Raw genomic sequence first — 18,369 nt, 5'->3', positions numbered from 1 at the left:
TGTGGAGGTGAAGAAAGTAACGTGTTTGTCCGTTGTGAGAGGAGTTAGCAATAGCATGGTCTACTTCATTAAAGTTACATTAAGGAGTGTAGCATAAATGGGTCAAGAAGTGATGAGGAAGAAGCTAAGCTTATGTTTGATGTCAGGATCGGTTGCAATTTTTTAAATGTAGTTTTTAAAAAATTAAGATGAATCGTCGTGATTTTGACATATTCACCCTAAGAGCAAACATACACTAAAAAGTTGAAACAAACATTACAAACATGCTCCCCACCTCCAAAGTATAATAATGTTAAGTATGTGCTGTCTTTCGTCGTGTGTTAATCTGAATCTGGAAAATGAGATCAGTTTTTTTTTGCCATTTTGTTAGTTGTTACCACACCATGTGCATGCCAGTTGTTTCAATCTTCCAAGCTATGTTTTGACGGTGGAACTCCTACTTTCAATGCATCTCTAGCAAGTAGCAAAAGTAGCTTAGTTCTTTTTAAGGTGAAATTGATTTTCAACGCGACAAAGCAAAAGCAAAACCAAACATATGCTAAGTTGTAGCTATTACTAGCACAACAAAACTATAAATTTTGTGCACGTGGTAATAATTAATGTGTTGCTCAAGACTTTACTTGCCAAAAATAGGATGTTATAATTTTATGATTCTTTTGTAGTGTTAATTTTCTTTTTTGTTGTTTTAATTTTATATCAACTTCTTTTTGCGGAGTTAATAAGAGAAATAGTACTTATTTAATTTGATACAAAAATTTGATATCAAATTTGACAAAAGATTATTGTATTGTTAAAGCAGTTCAAATATGTGAATAACATAATTTGTGAATGGTTAATGAATATAACAAGTTAACAGAGTGTGCAGAATCTCTCCCCTAGACTCCAATTAAGATCATGTCTTTTAGTTGATAATGTTGGTGTTGCAACACCTAGTTTAATTAAGTGTTAAGTTTCCTTTCTTTTGGGCTAAAGATCTCTTGTACTAAAACAACACAATAAACACTATTGGTTGAGAGCTGGAACATGTCACGTGAGTGGTCATGTGGATAATATACAAATAGGTCACGTGGATAATATGCAGATAATGACTGATCTAATGTCTTTATTACTTTTAAAATGAGTGTCGTTTTAGCAAATTGCACATAGATTAAGGAATGAAATAAAATAATCATTATATATAACACTTTTACTAAACTACCTTCTTGTATAAGAAAAAGACAAACTCAAAGTTGCATTGAAAATTGTGTGAGAGAAAAGTTGAAGTATTTATTGAGGGTAAAGTTGGAAGAAAAAAATTAAAGTTGTATTGGAAATGTCAAGTAACATTCATTTTGAAACAAATTTTTCTTCTAAAATGACACTCATTTTAAAACGGATGGAGTATTTTTTTGGTATCAGATACACGAGCCAATCAATAGATTAATGGGCAATCAATTATAATGGACGACTCGATATAATTACTTTTCTATGTGACTTGTGAGTATATAGTTTAGTTGATAGAAATATTCCAGATTTTAGCCATTAGATTATTTGACCAATTAGGCATGACAATGAGATGGGGTGATGACGGGTCTTACCTTCTTCGTTCCTATTCTCAACTCCTATATTTACATGTTACTCTATTCATGGTCAACAAGAATGAAAAATTGAATCTCATCTTTGTTCCCGACGAGTTCAGGTATCCCCACCCCATCATCGTCTCCACAATGAATACTTTTTAAATTAAAAAATAAGTTTTTTCAGTCTTGAGGGCAATGTTGTAATGCATTATTCAATAATATGCTTATTTTAACATTTCCTTGACTGAATGACTTGGTTGTTCTTTTACATATCAATGGTAGTTTTTATAGAATGACAAATATCGATTGGCAATCAAAGTAATTTTTTACATTTGAGTTCAGGTGGATACAAAACTCATATCTAAACCTAATCAAAGCGAGAAAAACTTATCAAATCGAAATGAGTTTGGGCAGATATCCATGAATATAGTTTAATCATGAAAAAGAAGAAAATATTAAATTTAACAAATATAGAACAACTATATTTTGCTTATGAGTTTTTCTTTTGGCACATTGTTTATAAGTATATGCTAGGGCTTATGAATTCAATTGGACCTATATTTTGGTCACCAACATGCTTTTAAATATAATTGTGAACCATTATAGTATTTTTGTATATTATTAAAATTAGTCTCGAACAAGTACTAAAAAACTACATTAATTTACTCCATTAGTAACTAATTGACTCACCCTTAAAGTAATGTGTGTGAATATGAATATATTTTTAATGGATGATTTATAAGTACATATATCAACACTTAGTGATTCTTAAGACATATCTTGATTCCTGTAAGCTCTAAAGTCCAACTCATCTAAATTTTCTTTTTAAAAAAAATAGACTATATTTTTCATGATCAAGTCTAAAGTGGACAAAGATGATCTAAGTTTTACACCTTTACACGTTTGTTTTCACTATTAAATCAATAAATTCAACCATTAAATTAAATAAAACTTGTTGAGAAGAATAATTTACTTGTGATGTTAAACAAAACCATTTTCCCCATTCTTTTTAATTTTGTCCCGTTATTTCCAGCTGTGAGCAGTGTGATTCACGTTGGCTTCAAGTTTTCATCAATCTTTGGGAATATCATATCATGTCCCAAATAGTATAATCAAATTATCACATAATTCCAATCCGTTTTGCTTATACATCAACATCCACATGATAAATAAAGCAAGGTTTATTGTTTGTTAGTCAGCTGTCTCACCATTCCAAAGTTGATCCCTTGGCAACTTCAGTTTGGTTTAACTTTATATATATAATATTGCGCCCTTTGCGTAAAGAGCTTGTGGTTTTCGTACTTTATTGTGAACCAAACTTTTTTTTTTAGGTTTGTGAAACTAATATGAACAACTCCACGTAATTTTTCTACGTATATAACATCATTTACCCAATAAAATGTGAGGAGTGCAAGTACAAACCCAAGACAGCAAAACACCCGATTATTTCTTGATATATGGTGTTGGAGCTTGTGTTTGGGATCTGCTGCAATAACTTGACCAAGAAGATGATGAAGATGACTATGATGAAGTGTGCATATAAATTCAAAATATTGTTGTCTATCTTGATTGTTGAGAAGATGCTGTTGCACTTGAAACCTGAAAAGTTCAATGGTTATGCATGTAAAACTCAAAGCGCATGGGGTTACCATATTAACCTTTGGTTCGATTCGCCCCCACCAATAACTGTATATTGGATGCAATAAGGAATGACCGGCGAATCCCCTTCAGGATACTATGAGTTCCTTGACGTGTATTGCATAACCACACCAAACGTATCTCCTAACAGTATTTCACATATTTATGGTTCCAACAATTCACTCATGCATTAGAGAATTGATGGATGATTTAGAGTAAGAGAATGGTGAAGAATTATGTTGTTAATGTAACAAAATTCTGTCCAAAATTGTGTGTTGTTGTGTTGTTCTGTTCTCTGTCAAACTAATGCCCAAATGCCAAACATTTATAGTGCATTATATGACCCTTCACATGAGAGAAAGCACCCATTTGACTTGAATCATGTTATGGTTCATTAAGCACCTTTTTGCCAAAGGTTATGATCATACACACTTGAATCAATGCAAAGGTTCATTAAGCACCCAAAGGTTCCAATGTATATGAAAGATTCCCATGAAGAGTTACAACTCTTGGTGAAGAGTTACAACTTGATTCTAAAGTGATTCCATTATTTTAGAAATCACCAACATATGATGCTATATTGTTCTTGTGAGTTTCGCAGTTAAACTCTATCACACGTCTTGCAAAATTTGCAAAATACTTTTTTTATGTGTATAATATGAGACTAAGAATAGTTAGACATTCATTATTCTATTTTTTAATTATTTTTACAAATATTAGATGATAAAAAGTTCCACACTGTACATAGGGATATTATTTTATTTTATTTTTGACTAAAAAAAGAATTTTATCTTATTTTTCTCTCCTCTAGTCATGACAAGAGTTGTATTGAGTGTATATGGTGTGTCCACGTGTAGAATGTTGGATTCATGAGATCTTTAAATATCACTGTTCTAATTTGAAGAGTAAAATTCTTGATAAGTTTTTTTTAAAAAATAAAAAATCTTGATCAAGTTATATGAAATTTATAATATTAATTGGCACAATTGGGTGAATGTTAGTCTCTTTTTAGAGTAGGTCAATTTGGATTGAAAAATTGCTCTGAAATTTATCTTGTTACTTTTTGTTTCTCTTTTAAATGCTCATTATTAATAGATTGGAGAACTCATCTCTCCTAAAATTTGGACAATTTAGACGAAATTGAAATATTTGATCTCAACTTTTTATTTTTGTTCTTTAGTTATGATCGTAGATTGCTATATCATTTGCTTGAGTTGTCAAATTGTTGGTTGTCTTTGTTATTGGCTCCACATCTTTGTACTTGTTTGTTCTAAAAAAAAAATAAAAAAAAATCCTAATAAATAGTTTGTTTGGTACAATTTTTTATTTGATTTTATTAACAAAGTTGTAAATATGTGATGAATTAGAATTTATCTACTTTTTATTTGATTTTACAAAAAAATAGATTTTTTTTAATATATGACGAATTAAATATGAATTTTTACGCCAAAATTTTAAGACAAAAGAAATGAAAATTTAAATCTTAAAATCAAATTTTGAACTATTTTTTTCATATGAACTTCTTATAATCTTCTAAACAAGCATGAAAAAAAGTGAGAATAATGCATCACTTTTGTTAAAAAAAAAAGTATGAAAAAGTTCATAAGTTAAACATACAAGAATAATTAAACAAATTTAAATTTAAGTGCGACTAAAATTGCAAGCACCTTCAGCTCTCTTTGGCCGTTAGTGCGGCATTTGATTGGTTTTGCGGGCGCGGATTCTCGAGTTTTTCCATATCATTTTACCTAATTTATTCATTCAATAGTGGCTTGAAAGCACGATGTTCATTCTTACAACTGATTTGACTCCTCTGTATGTGGATGGTGTGGAACGAGTGTAATAACATTTTATTTAAGAATTTAGAGTGTTCCATACCACAATTATTGGACAAAGTAAAATATCTTTCATTTTAGTGGTTGAAAGCTAAGAAAACAAATTTTGTGTATGTCTTTCAGTGCTGGTGGTCGAGCTCGTTTGCTTGTTTGAACATTAGTTAATTTTTGTTTTTCTTCGACCGACTGCTTGTACATTATTGTGGTTTTCTTGGTACGCCTCATGCTAAGGAGCATAAAAATGTGAAAATTGACTTGTGTTAAATGTATTCAGTTGAACACAGCAGTTCAACTGGACGTAGTATAGCTGGAATCTGCAATGCAATGGTGTTGTCACTGTACTAGTATTGTGTTTGTTCTCTGCATTTGTACTTAACTAGCCATAGCTACACTACATAGCATATTAGGTTTCCTTCGAGAGGTAACATACAATCATACATACAATGCTTGAAAAAGTATTGACACGTAAACTAAACATGACTAACATTTTCTATCTTGAATTATTTAATTGATAAATTTGTGATTTTAAAATTTGCGAGGGCTTCGAACTTAAAAGTTAAAAGATTTACTTGCAATTTTGTTCAATCTATTTTTTTACTTGTTGATTTGATTTTTCTATTTTAAAATTTGAATTTTGTGACAATCCATCAGATATATAGTCTAGTAAAATAAGTTTTTGAAATAATTAATTTACAATTTTATCGATTTTGTTTTAGATGAAATTTTTGAGAGAATTTTCTTATGATTTTTTATTATCAAATTGTATATCACGTCATTTAAAACATATCATATTATCAATATTTTAGTTCAAAACTGTCAAATTCTAAAATAGAAAATCAAATTCACGAAATGATGAAAATTGAGGACCAAAATTACAATTAAGTAAGTTTGGAATGTCCAAGTTAAAATGATCATAATAATAATAGTGTTATTTTTTGTTTTTTTGAAAAAAAAAACCCATGAATCGATAGATGATTTGAATCCAAGCATACTTTTTAAAAAAAATAAAATAAACTGATCCACTGTAATCAACAGTGAAAAGAATGAAACGAGACCTTAAAAAAAGTGTTATTGTAAGCCAACAATATTAGATAACCTAAATGAGTTCCAAGTATTCAATTTTTAATAGGGAACTAAGAAATGTCAACATAGTATAGTGACTTAGTGCTTTATTTTTTTATTAAAAATATCAGATAAATGAATATCCATTTATTTATCTGATTATTATTATTTGACACCATACATTTATCTGATTTTGTTAAAGCAAATCATATTAGAGAGAAAATCACATGAGAGGGTTACTTATGTCCATTCAAAACTACAACCAGAAATAAATTAAAATTAAAATACACACGCTCCATCCGTTTCTAAATATAAGCAATTTTTAGTTTTTAGATTCATTCAATTAATGATGTATCCTCCATTTTTAAATATAAATAAATTTGTTTATATTTAAAAATGGAGGATACGAATTTAAAAAATAAAATTTGCTTATATTTAGAAACGGAGGGAGTAATAATGTGAGAGAGAAAAAAAGAGAACAACGGTTAAGAAAGATAATGTGTCCTGTCTGGAACAACCACATGAAAACCAACTCAATTTTTCAGTTTCTGTTCTGTAAATTATATTCCTTCTCCTTCCAATAATTTCAAACCAATTTTCTTCTAACTTACTACTTTCATCCTAAATTCTTGTTGTGTTTCTCTTTCTTAACAACAATGTCTCAACTCCACCATTCATAGTTCAACAACAACAAAAACATATTTTACTTGTTACTTTGCTTCCATGGCTTCAAAATCAAGTACTAGGTTAGTCAAGTTTGGATTTTGAGTATCTATGTTTGAATATACTGTTAAGATCTGAATTGGGTTGTTCAGTTACTTCTATTCTAAGCACCATTTTTGTTGTTTTGTCGGTGTACTTTGTTTTTTGCTTGAGGTGGTTTGATCTAGTAATTATGATATGCTATGGTATGATTTTGACTAAATTTTTAATCTTTCATAGTTATGTGTTTTTTTCTTAAGTTCATCTGTTGAAATTTTGGTGTTTTGTGTTACTATATGCTTTCTATGTACAATTCAAAAATTGGGTTTACAATTTTAGTTTTTTGATCATATTTGTTTCTTATTCAGTATTGATTTTGTACAACTATGCTTTGTTAGGCTTATTTTACAATACATTGTTTATTTTGAATTTTGTATCACTATCTATCTGCTTTTGTTTCCAATGATTCTGGATGCTTAATTTGAAATAAGAATTGTTTTCTTGTGGTTTAGATCCATCTATTTGATTGGAAATTGAATACAGCAATTGTGTTTTGTTATCTTGAATGGTGTGTTATTTTTAATGGTTTGTTGATCTAATATTGTTGACATTATGAATTTTAATAGATCAAAACCATCCGACAATTCCAACAAAGCACCACCGGCAACACCAAAAGTAAGTAAAGTTAGCAAACCAGTGACCAAATCAGCATCTGAGTCGCCATCTCCGTTGCAAAATTCACGTCTTTCTGTTGAAAAATCGCCACGATCTGTGAATTCAAAGCCCGCTGTTGAGCGGAAATCAGCAAAAGCTACCGCCACCCCACCTGATGTAAGTTATAGATTGAATTTAGTGTCCTATTTTTCTTCATTTCAAGTGTAGTAAGGAAACATCTGAGGTGTGTAAGGACGTGTTACTCAGCTAGTTAATGCTAATAAATTGACATTTTTACTTGGACTTCAAGATTTTAGATAATGCACAAATTCTTGTCTTTCATTCTGTGATGTCTATTATTTGGTTGGAAACCGCTGAAGATGTTCCTTCCTTAGGGTTAACAGTATTTTACGATTCAGCCGAGTTGTATCTCGATTTGATGGAAAACTAAATCCTGTTGATTTGAATCTCTAGTGTGTATCTATTTTTTTTAACTTGAATCTCATCTTGAGTTCATGTCACTATGAACCATTCTAACGAATCTTTGCCTAAACTTAGTATAGCCAACCACTTCTTTTTTGCTGTCAATTTTGTTTAGCTACACACTTCTCTTTTGCCATTTGGTTTATGACTTGAATCTTGAATTATTGATATTAGTAGTTGATATATTAGCTTAAAACTTTCCCATGTCACTTGTTTTTACTTAAAAATGTCATATTTATATTTGTAATGTATCATACTATTTATAGTAAAATTCGACTCTTGATTGGGAAAGCACGTCTTCTGATTCATGATTATTAATACAGTAAAATCTTTTTTTTTTATCATGCTTTCTTTGTACTTATTATGTATTGCTATTTATATTTGTACTTATTATGTATTGCTTGGTTTTATTCAGAAACAAGCTCCAAGAGCTGCAAAGGGTTCAGAGTTGCAGAATCAGTTGAATGTAGCTCAAGAAGATCTAAAGAAAGCAAAGGAGCAGATCCTTCAGGCTGAGAAGGAGAAGGTAAAAGCTATTGATGAGTTGAAAGAAGCACAAAGAGTGGCCGAGGAAGCAAATGAGAAGCTCCAGGAAGCATTGGTGGCTCAAAAGCAGGCTAAAGAGGAATCCGAGATTGAAAAATTCCGAGCTGTTGAATTGGAACAGGCTGGAATTGAGACTGTGAATAAGAAGGAAGAAGAATGGCAAAAAGAGCTTGAAAGTGTGAGGAACCAGCATGCCTTGGATGTGGCCAGTCTTGCCTCAACCACTGAGGAGCTTGAGCGGGTTAAACAAGAACTCACCATGATGTGCGATGCTAAAAACCAGGCATTAAATCATGCTGATGATGCAGCTAAAGTTGCCGAGGTTCATGCTGAGAAAGTAGAAATTTATGCAGCTGAATTGACGCAGTTGAAGGCCTTACTAGATTCAACACAAGAAACAAAAGCCAGTGATAATAACCTTATATTGAAGTTGAAAGCAGAGATAGAAGCTCTCAAGAAAGAACTCGATAAGGGAATGAGTTATGATGAGAGGTTGACAGAGAAAGAAACTAAGATTGAACAGCTTAATGTAGAACTTGAAACCTCAAGGATGGCTGAATCTTATGCAAACAGTCTGCTAGAGGAGTGGAAAAAGAAGGTTGAGGAACTAGAAATGAGGGTTGAAGAATCAAACAAGTTGGAGAGATCTGCATCAGAATCCTTGGAATCTGTAATGAACCAGCTAGAAGAAAGCAATTATCTGTTGCATGACGCAGAATCTGTAGCTGCTTCTCTTAAAGAGAAGGTGGGATTGTTAGAAATGACAATTGTGAGACAAAAAGCCGATCTTGAGGATTCAGAACGCCGTCTTCTTATGGCCAAGGAAGAAAATCTTGAAAAGTCAAAGAAGGTTGAGGCTCTTGAATCCGAACTTGAGACAGTTAAGGAAGAAAAAGATCAGGCTTTGAACAATGAACAGCTTGCAGCCTCTCATGTGCAGACCCTGTTAGAAGAGAAAAACAAACTCATCAATGAATTGGACAATTCTAGGGAAGAAGAAGAAAAAAGCAAAAAGGCAATGGAAAGCTTAGCTTCTGCATTACATGAAGTATCTGCTGAATCTAGAGAAGCCAAAGAAAATTTTCTAAGCACCCAAGCTGAAAGGGAAAGCTATGAGAACCAGATTGAAGATTTGAAGTTAGTCTTAAAAGGTACCAATGAAAAATATGAGTCAATGCTTGACGAAGCGCAGCATGAAATTGATGTTCTCATAGACAGTATTGAAAATTCTAAGAATGTGTTTGAGAACTCGAAGGCTGAGTGGGATCAGAGAGAGCTTCATCTAGTCAGCAGCCTAAAGAAAACCGAAGAAGAGAATGCGGCCGCGGAAAAAGAAATAAATAGATTGGTTTATTTGCTTAAACAAACTGAGGAAGAATCTAATGCCAACAGGGAGGAAGAAGCTCAGTTGAAGGAAAATCTGAAGGAAGTTGAGACCGAGGCAATCCATCTGCAGGAAGCTCTAAAGGAAGTAACGTCTGAGAACGTGAAACTGAAGGAGAATATATTGGACAAAGAGAATGAAATGCAGAATCTTTTTCAAGAAAACGATGAACTCCGAGCTAGGGAAGCCGAATCTATTAAGAAGGTGGAGGAGTTGTCAAAGTTACTGGATGAAGCTACAACCAGAAATCACACTGAGCATGAAAATGGTGATCTTTCGGACAGTGAAAAGGACTATGATTTGCTTCCTAAAGTAGTTGAATTTTCTGAAGAGAATGGTCATGGATATGGAGGAGAGGAAATTCCAAAGGTTGTTGAGCTTTCCCTCAAACAGGAAGAATTCAAACATAACGTACTAGAAGAAAGTATGATCTTGAATGACAAAGCTGACGAGAAAATCGAATCTCCTAAACCTGTGAAAATGAATGGAAAACCAAAGGAAGACGAGAGCAAAGAAAAGGATGATCCAGAAGAAGTAGAATTCAAAATGTGGGAGAGTTGCACAATAGAGAAAAAGGAGTTCTCTTTCTCACCAGAGAGAGAACTTCCAGAGGCTAAATCATTGGAAGAAGAAACTGAGTCAAAGACAGAAGAAGGTGGTGATGGTGAGGGCTTTGATAAGATAAATGGAACAACTGTTATAGAGAACATTGATAATGGTGGAAGCTCACCAGTAAAAGAAGAACAACAACAACAGTTGAAGAAGAAGAAGAAAGCTTTGCTTGGAAAATTTGGAAGCTTGCTCAAGAAGAAAGGTGGTAGCAACCAAAAATAGAAACAACATTCAATTCAAATTTGTGTGCATAATGATTGAACAACATTCATTTGTTTGCAATTGTTTTCTTCATGTTTTTTTTTTTTGTTTTTTTTTTTTTGTTTCTATATAGAAATATAGATTTTATAAGAAATGGGCTTGTAATATTGTTTAGGATTTTTTGGCTTTGGTTGTGGTTCTCCATATCATGTTGGTAGCAAAGTGTATGTGATGTTGATTCAAATCCAACTATTCTTTTTCCAACATTTGTTCCTTGTTTATGTCATCCCAATTCAAATGAGGGCTTTCAGTCCCTAATAATTAAATATCAAATTTATTAGTCATCACCCATTATATCAATTTAATATTTAATCCCTAATAATTAATTGTTGGATAAATTACCCGCAATCTTTGAGGCTATTCTAAAAAAAAATCTTTACTTTTTTCCTTCAAAACTAACCGATGAACCAAAACACAAACCACGCTTAAAATTAAAATGTTCCAAATTTTCTTCATTTTGAAATTATATACTTCCTCCGTTCCATATTATAAGCAAAAAAATCACATTTTCTTTGTCCCAAAATATAAGCAAAAAAGATCAACTTTTATTCTATTATTATGTTTTTTAAAAAAAAAATCATCTTTCCAAAGTAAAATTAAATGCAAATTGCATTCAATTTGTTCTTTTTTATTTTCTCCATAATAATTAACCAATGATAATTGTTTTTACATCTTTCCATGAAACTTATTCCAAAAATAACACAAAAAATTATACCTCAAATTACAATATTTTAACTTTCTTAATAAGTGTGAAATTGTATTTTTTTGCTTATGAATTAGGATGGAGGGAGTATTATCTAGTGTCTAGCTGCCTTATATACATGTCCATTCAATTGTAGATAATGGATGCGTGCATGTTAGTGTTGTGATGTGTAACTTAGTGGATCATATTAACTAAGGTATCCTCTAGGAGGCGATTTTTGACTTCGGTGAAGGGTACTTGTTGTCTTTAGTGATCAAACTGTGGGTTAGAAATATTACTCTTTTATTGGTCTTTGTAACCCATTTGGGTTAGAAATATCATATATACTGTACCTTTTTTAATTATGACCTAATTCAATTGACAATGTTGATATTGTTAAGTGGAACATCTTTATCTGATTTTAAACTCAAAATCTTACAGTCATATATGCGAGTTTCACGTAATACGTACCACTTCGTCTCCATATGAGACAAATTAAAATACCCTTTTATATTTACAGTGGTAATATGCAATTATTTAAAAGAAAAATAATTGATCTAGTTTCATGAGTAGATTTTTACTTCCATCGGATTGGATACATTGATGAAGTAATAAGATATATGAATTCTTTTTTATTGCTTGTTGGATGAAAATAAACAATAGTCTCACCTAACGGATAACGAAAACTCATCTTTTTACCAAATGGTAGATATCATAGATGTATCAACACGTTTTAAGAAATTAAGATCATACTAACCTTTTTTTTTTTACAAGATCATACTAACTTAATTAATCTTTTTTACTAAATTATATATTAGTGTCGATCCTTTTCTAATTTGTCTCAAGTGTACGAGAATTTTATTGTACAAGTAAATGGATAAACATTTCTTTGAGAAGTTTGACTTGAGTTTGTCTCCTTCATGGTTATAGATAGAAGCTTCTTATTTTTTTCCTTAAAAGTTAAAACTATAGTGTCACTCTCACGTACGGCTCTAATTTAGGGTTGTCTTCACAACTAAAAATTGTCTTTAGTTAGTGTTTTCCTCATTGTTTTTTTTACCGATTCTTCAAGTTTCAAAGTCTTCATTTTGTTTAGTACTACATCCATCCCTAATTATAAGACCCTTTCGAAAAAATAATTTGTTCCTTTTTATAAGACCTTTTGGTATTTCTAAGTATATTAATTATTTCTTTACCAACATATCCTTATTTATTTTGCATTTTTTCTTCAATCAACAATAAATATTATATTGAAAATATAAATTAACTCTCTCTCTCAAGGATAAAATTGTAAAAACAATAGTAATTATATACAAATTTAATACTACAACCAACTTTCTTAATTTCCACAATTTTGACAAAAGGCTCATATATTTAAGGACGAGGTAGTATTTTTTTTTCTACCATTGACTTTAGGTGTGTTGTTATGTGAAAACAAGATAAGAAGGACTATCCTTCCAAAAAAAAAAAAGATAAGAAGGACCAGGTACAAGTGACCACGCATGTTTTTTTTTTTTTTTCTTCCTCCTAACCCACCTTAAGATATGTTTAACTTTCAGCCCCATTGGACCCACTATAATACTAATTATCGAGTTGACAGCATAACATCTATTTTTACATGAATGTATTAGTTTCTGAGTGTGTCGTAACTTTTAAGAATCAAAATAACCGATTTTATTTTCTTGATGAAAAATTAGGTTACCAACTTTCTTAATATCATGTCCTCACATATTTTAAGTTAATGGTATAATAGATTGATCCATTTAAGAAAACTTATTATTAGAAACTAGCCATAATACTTCGATATGTTAAATAAGTGTAGTTCAATTGACAGTTATAAGAGATATTTTGTGTAAAGGTCGGGAATCGACCCCAAATTATCTATTTCTACTCATAAAGTGTGTGAATGTAGCCACTAAATTACTTTGATAAAAAAAAACCTTGATGCCCACATTTTGATCAAAACCATATTACACCCTTGAATTTAGGGGGTGTATTGGATCATGATTCTAAGGGATTTTAAAAGACATTTTTATTATGAAAAAGTCTTATTGTATTCAATCAAGACTCTTTCCAATTTAAAAAAAGTCTTGTGTTATTTAATCAAAATTCTTTATCATTTAAAAAAAGTCCTGTGGTATTCAATCAAGACTCTTAATCACTTAAAAAAAGTCTAGTGGTATTCAAAATCATTTAAATTTTAAATGATTGTTTAATAAATCAGATTTTGATGGATTTTGTGGGATTTTCTAGTAAAATTTTAGCATGAAAAAGTCTTTCATGAAAACATGAGATTTCTTAAGATTGTTTTTTTCTTTTAAGATTTTACTATCTCTCCCTCTCTCTCCTCCCTTCTCTCTCTCTCTCTCTACCTTTGTTCCTCTCCTTCCTTCTCTCCCCTGTAAAAAAAATAAAGTAAAATAAATAAAAGAGTCTTTATTGAGATTTTGTAAAAGAGAGTGTGTTATGATTTTTTTTCAATTATTTCTTAAAATTCATAAAATCTATTGAAATCTCTTGAAATCCATAAAATCATTTCAAATCCTTTAAAATCTTATGAATTAAATCCATTGAAATCCTTAACAGTCTTTTAAAATCATCAAAGTCATCAAAATCCTCCAAAGTCTTTTAAAATTCTCAAAACTTTTTTAAATAAAAATTGTCCTTTAAAATCCTAATCCAATACACTCTCCTCAAAGCCTTTCAAAATATAAAGACTCTATTATCAGCAAGTTTACATAATACCAATTATTATTTAAGTAGGAAACCTAATTGTTCAGTGATCTGAATTTTGTGCTGCAACTGATACATGAAGATAAATATATTGTATGCTGTAAAAAAAAAAAAAAAAAAAAAATCCCCCCTAAAAAAACAAATTAATTAAAACCTCCCCATAAAAAAACAAATTAATTAAAATCTCCATCTTGTATTATAACATGTCTATACAAATGGGAAGCTTTTTATAATATGAATCCAAAAAATCAATCCATCTTCAGATACATATGAACCAATACATAATGAACTAATAAAGATCAATAATTCCCATTATCGCTAGCTGAGATAAATCTTGAATGCCGTTTTCTTTACGAGACTTTGGAGTATTATGGTTGCAAGGTAGGATCTTGGCTGCAAACACAGGGAGAGAAAAATTATTTAACTAATGCCACAAATAAATAAACTTGTTAAAGAAAATAAATTTTGGATTAAATATAGGAGTCTATAAAATTTACATTTTTTAATTTTATAAGTCTACATACCCCACTTTATAGTTTTTACAAATTACAAAACTGTATGACTAAAATGTATTTAACATTTAAATAATGATTGAAGTCAAATATTTTTAATCATCAAACGATTTTAATTCTAGTTGATTCATAGTGTAAAAAATCTATATATTAATGCATATCAATTGAATCCGATGATAAAGTTTACTTACTCTAAGAGATCTTTCCAGTAAGCATCGCTAACATCCTCATACATGAAATCTCCCAACATTTCAAAGGTAGTTGAGGTTGAAGAAGGATTGGAACAATCATTTTGGTTCACCTTGTTTCCCATCATCTCTTTCACACTAGAACATTCTGGTGAAACAGAAACCAAATTTGGAAGCGAATTTATCGGTACCGTCGAAGAAGAATTTGTAGCATCAAATACTTCATCAACCTTTTGATCAGACTTCAAGCAACTACTACTGTTGCTGCTGCCACCATTATCCATAAACTGATATCCATTGCTTAAAACTTGTTGCATCTGAGGTACTTGAAAGCTTTGAAAGTTGCACTGATTTTGAGAAGCAAAGTTGGACTGATTCAATCCTAAAAGTTCATTGAAGAAATTTTCTTGCTGTGATGAAGATGAAGATTGTCCAAATGGATTGAGTAATTGCAAGTTTGAGGTATGAGCAGGAATATTGGCACTAAGGGCATGAATTTGAACCATGTTTTGAAGCAATTGGAATTTGGTTGCATCAGATTGAAGCCTAAGAGCATTGGTAGTAGCAGTGTCCCAAGTGTTTGGTAAATAATTGAGAACATTTGCAGCAAGAAGCTGTTGAAGATTTGTCATAAGATTTAGATGATCAATTCTTGGACGATGAGTCACCGGATCTAATCCCATTTGAAGAAGCTTTTTCTTTAAATGAGTGTTCCAAAAATTCTTTATTTCATTATCAGTCCTTCCTGGTAGATGACCTGCTATAGCTGACCACCTAATAATAATAATACAAATAATTATAACTTATTCAAATCATATTCACATTATTTATCCATCTATCCGGTTTCTAGGGAAAAGGGCCTTAGCCTATAGTATCTGAGTTCGGCTAAAAGATAAATAAAAATTAGTTTATTATCGGCCAATCAAGTATATCTAACTCGGGTGGTGTTGTCGATCAATTTGACCTTAACTAAAATTCTTAAACAACTTCTTACATGTATTTTTGGATAGACAATGAGATTAACATAATCACGGTGAACTCTGCGATTTTGTCAAAAGTTACACTTCAGAGCTTCAACAAAATCAGGGTCATCGCGGTTTTGCCAAACTCACCATCATCCAAGTATACATGTAGTATTTTTAGAAGTAGTGAAAATGAATGAATATTAATATTAATGACTTACTTATTCCCAAGAACAGCATGCAAATTGATGATTGTTTTCTCTTCTTCATCTGTGAATTGTCCTCTTTTGATATCAGGTCTTAAATAGTTAGTCCACCTTAGTCTGCAACTTTTCCCACATCTGTTCAATCCTGCTAGCTTTGGAAGTGCTCTCCAACTTCCATGGCCATGTTTCTTAATGTGATTCACCAATATTCTGTCCTCTTCTGGTGTCCAAGGTCCCTTCTTCAAACCACTTTCATCACAGCATGGTGCTCTCCCCATCATCACCAGCAGTAGCACTGCACAAACATAAAGGATATATATAAATTAAAAGAATTTAGTTTAAGGAATAGTTACGATGATTACAAAAGAGAGTAATATGACTCCATACCTAGGAGTGTTTGAAATGGAGAATGTATTACGGTATGTAGACTTATAGTACAATTATGTTGGAACTAACTTGGCTAAATAGCATAGGAGCTTTGTTATATATAGTATGGTGATGTGTGATGTTTGGAGTGTTTATGCTTTCTAAGACTTTGTTAAGTTTTATAATGCTATCATTTAAAAAAATAATTGAAAAAGAGAAATTATTATTAATATAGGCGACCTTATATTTTATTTGTGTGTGTATATATTATTTTATTTTTTGTGAATAAGTGTATGTTTATATTTAAGAAAGAAAAAAAAAATATGTTAGTGATACCTATATATATTTAACTATATAAAATAATAATGATGCATATGTCTAATCTTACATAATTTTCCATTAAAAGGGTGGACGTAGAAATTAGTCAGACTTATTTTCCAATGAACAGTTTATTAAGGGATGATTTTCCAAGGAGGGATATGCAAAATTTCAACGTGAGCTTCACTTGTACAAGAAGAACAAGGCACAATAAGGCACATACGTATGTTTGTTTATTGCCACCTTTTCATATTTTACACTGATGAGATGGCAACGGCTAAGAGTAAACACATCAGCAACAAACTTTAACTACCAACTAGGGTAGGTTTCCACGTGGCAACTATTAGAGAGTGTGAAGCTCACTTTTCATCATGGTCTAAAACCTTTCTCTGAAAACATCGAATATGTATACCATATGATTAACAAATAACAATGACATCGTCCGTTTGCGCATGTGTTTTTTGTGGGACCCCAACTCTTCTAACTTGTGTATATGCATGCATGTCTTAGAAAATCAATTTAAGTTTCTAATTGAAAATAAAGTGTTCAATGAGTGTTTAAAAAAAAAAAAAAAAAGCGTACATATACTATTGTTGATTTTGAAATAAATGTAAATGAATGAAAAGTAAAAAATTTATGTTAGGAAAACCCCACACCAATTATCAACTCACACGCTCATATATGAACATAAAAGCACACATCACAGAGAAACTAATAGCACACACCCAAAATTTATCTAGTTCGGCAGATGAGGAAGGAGATGTTATGGGAGCGATGACATTATCATATGTATAGATGATTTGAAAATGTTAGAAGAGATAGTGAATTGGCAAGGGTTACTACAAACCTTAAATTTAAAGGATCTCATGATATATTTGGTCTTTTTATTTTAATTGTTGGACTAAGGCTCAATTCATCCGCAAACTAGGCCACCTTGAGTCACTACTAGCACCAGGCCACCTTGAGAGGTTAACTGTCATGTATACTTGCCTTAAAAGCACATGGAAGATGGTATAAGGACCCCTGTTTGTACAAAGAGCGTCAGATTGTACAAGAATCATCAAATTGTACAAGGACCTTCAGATTTGTACAAAGACAATTGATGAAGATCAAATCACGATATGTTTACAACAACCCAAGAAGACAATTGTCGCAGCTAAGGTTTAGTGTTTAGGGTCTACATTTACCCTTGAAACCTACCCGGTCTACTATAAAGGCTAACTCATAGCCTCTTTTCCAAATACTCATTTTTTTAATCTAAAAACCTCTCACCCATGTCCTATGTTGACATGAGCATTGAAGTGTTTGCAGGTACATCCCCCACCTCTGGGGCTAAAGACATGGACCCGTCAAACCATCAGATGGGTCCATTCAGAATTATCATTCATATGCCATTGAGGCATATGACAAGGCTTCCAATCAAGCTTCGCCACTCAAAGGTCCGCAGAGCAACTTCATCGATCCACGGTTTGAAGTTCTAGATCAGAACATTGACGCCTTATGTGAATATTGGACCCACCAACTCAAAGTTAGCATTGACCGAAGACAAATGTTATGATACACTTTAAAGTCTCGTATTACTTGGAAGTCAAATGTAACTTATATACAACACACGTACATCTTAAATGATGTGCATCCAAAACTCAAAACGGGTAATACTTTAGAA

The 18,369-nt window shown here is 31.5% G+C and overlaps 2 protein-coding genes across 2 annotated transcripts; one reads left to right on the top strand and one right to left on the bottom strand.

Annotated features, from left to right (window-relative positions):
* The first annotated feature begins 6,553 nt into the window (after window positions 1–6,553).
* On the top strand, window positions 6,554–10,942 carry LOC25494438 (WEB family protein At3g02930, chloroplastic). Its single transcript, XM_013601191.3, has 3 exons — window positions 6,554–6,840; window positions 7,423–7,627; window positions 8,349–10,942. Exons 1-3 carry the CDS (start codon window positions 6,818–6,820, stop codon window positions 10,695–10,697), a joined length of 2,577 nt encoding a protein of 858 aa, XP_013456645.1. The 5' UTR covers window positions 6,554–6,817; the 3' UTR covers window positions 10,698–10,942.
* Window positions 10,943–14,328: 3,386 nt separating this feature from the next.
* On the bottom strand, window positions 14,329–16,539 carry LOC25494437 (transcription factor MYB53). Its single transcript, XM_013601190.3, has 4 exons — window positions 16,407–16,539; window positions 16,035–16,314; window positions 14,855–15,625; window positions 14,329–14,544 (listed from the first exon to the last, which is right to left on the bottom strand). Exons 2-4 carry the CDS (start codon window positions 16,298–16,300, stop codon window positions 14,520–14,522), a joined length of 1,062 nt encoding a protein of 353 aa, XP_013456644.1. The 5' UTR covers window positions 16,301–16,314; window positions 16,407–16,539; the 3' UTR covers window positions 14,329–14,519.
* Between the last annotated feature and the right edge of the window lie 1,830 nt (window positions 16,540–18,369).

Source organism: Medicago truncatula, chromosome 4 (assembly GCF_003473485.1).
Source record: "Medicago truncatula cultivar Jemalong A17 chromosome 4, MtrunA17r5.0-ANR, whole genome shotgun sequence".
NCBI classification, from domain to species: domain Eukaryota; kingdom Viridiplantae; phylum Streptophyta; class Magnoliopsida; order Fabales; family Fabaceae; genus Medicago; species Medicago truncatula.
Note: the sequence above shows the minus strand (reverse complement) of the source record. Positions and strands in the feature narration are given on the sequence as shown.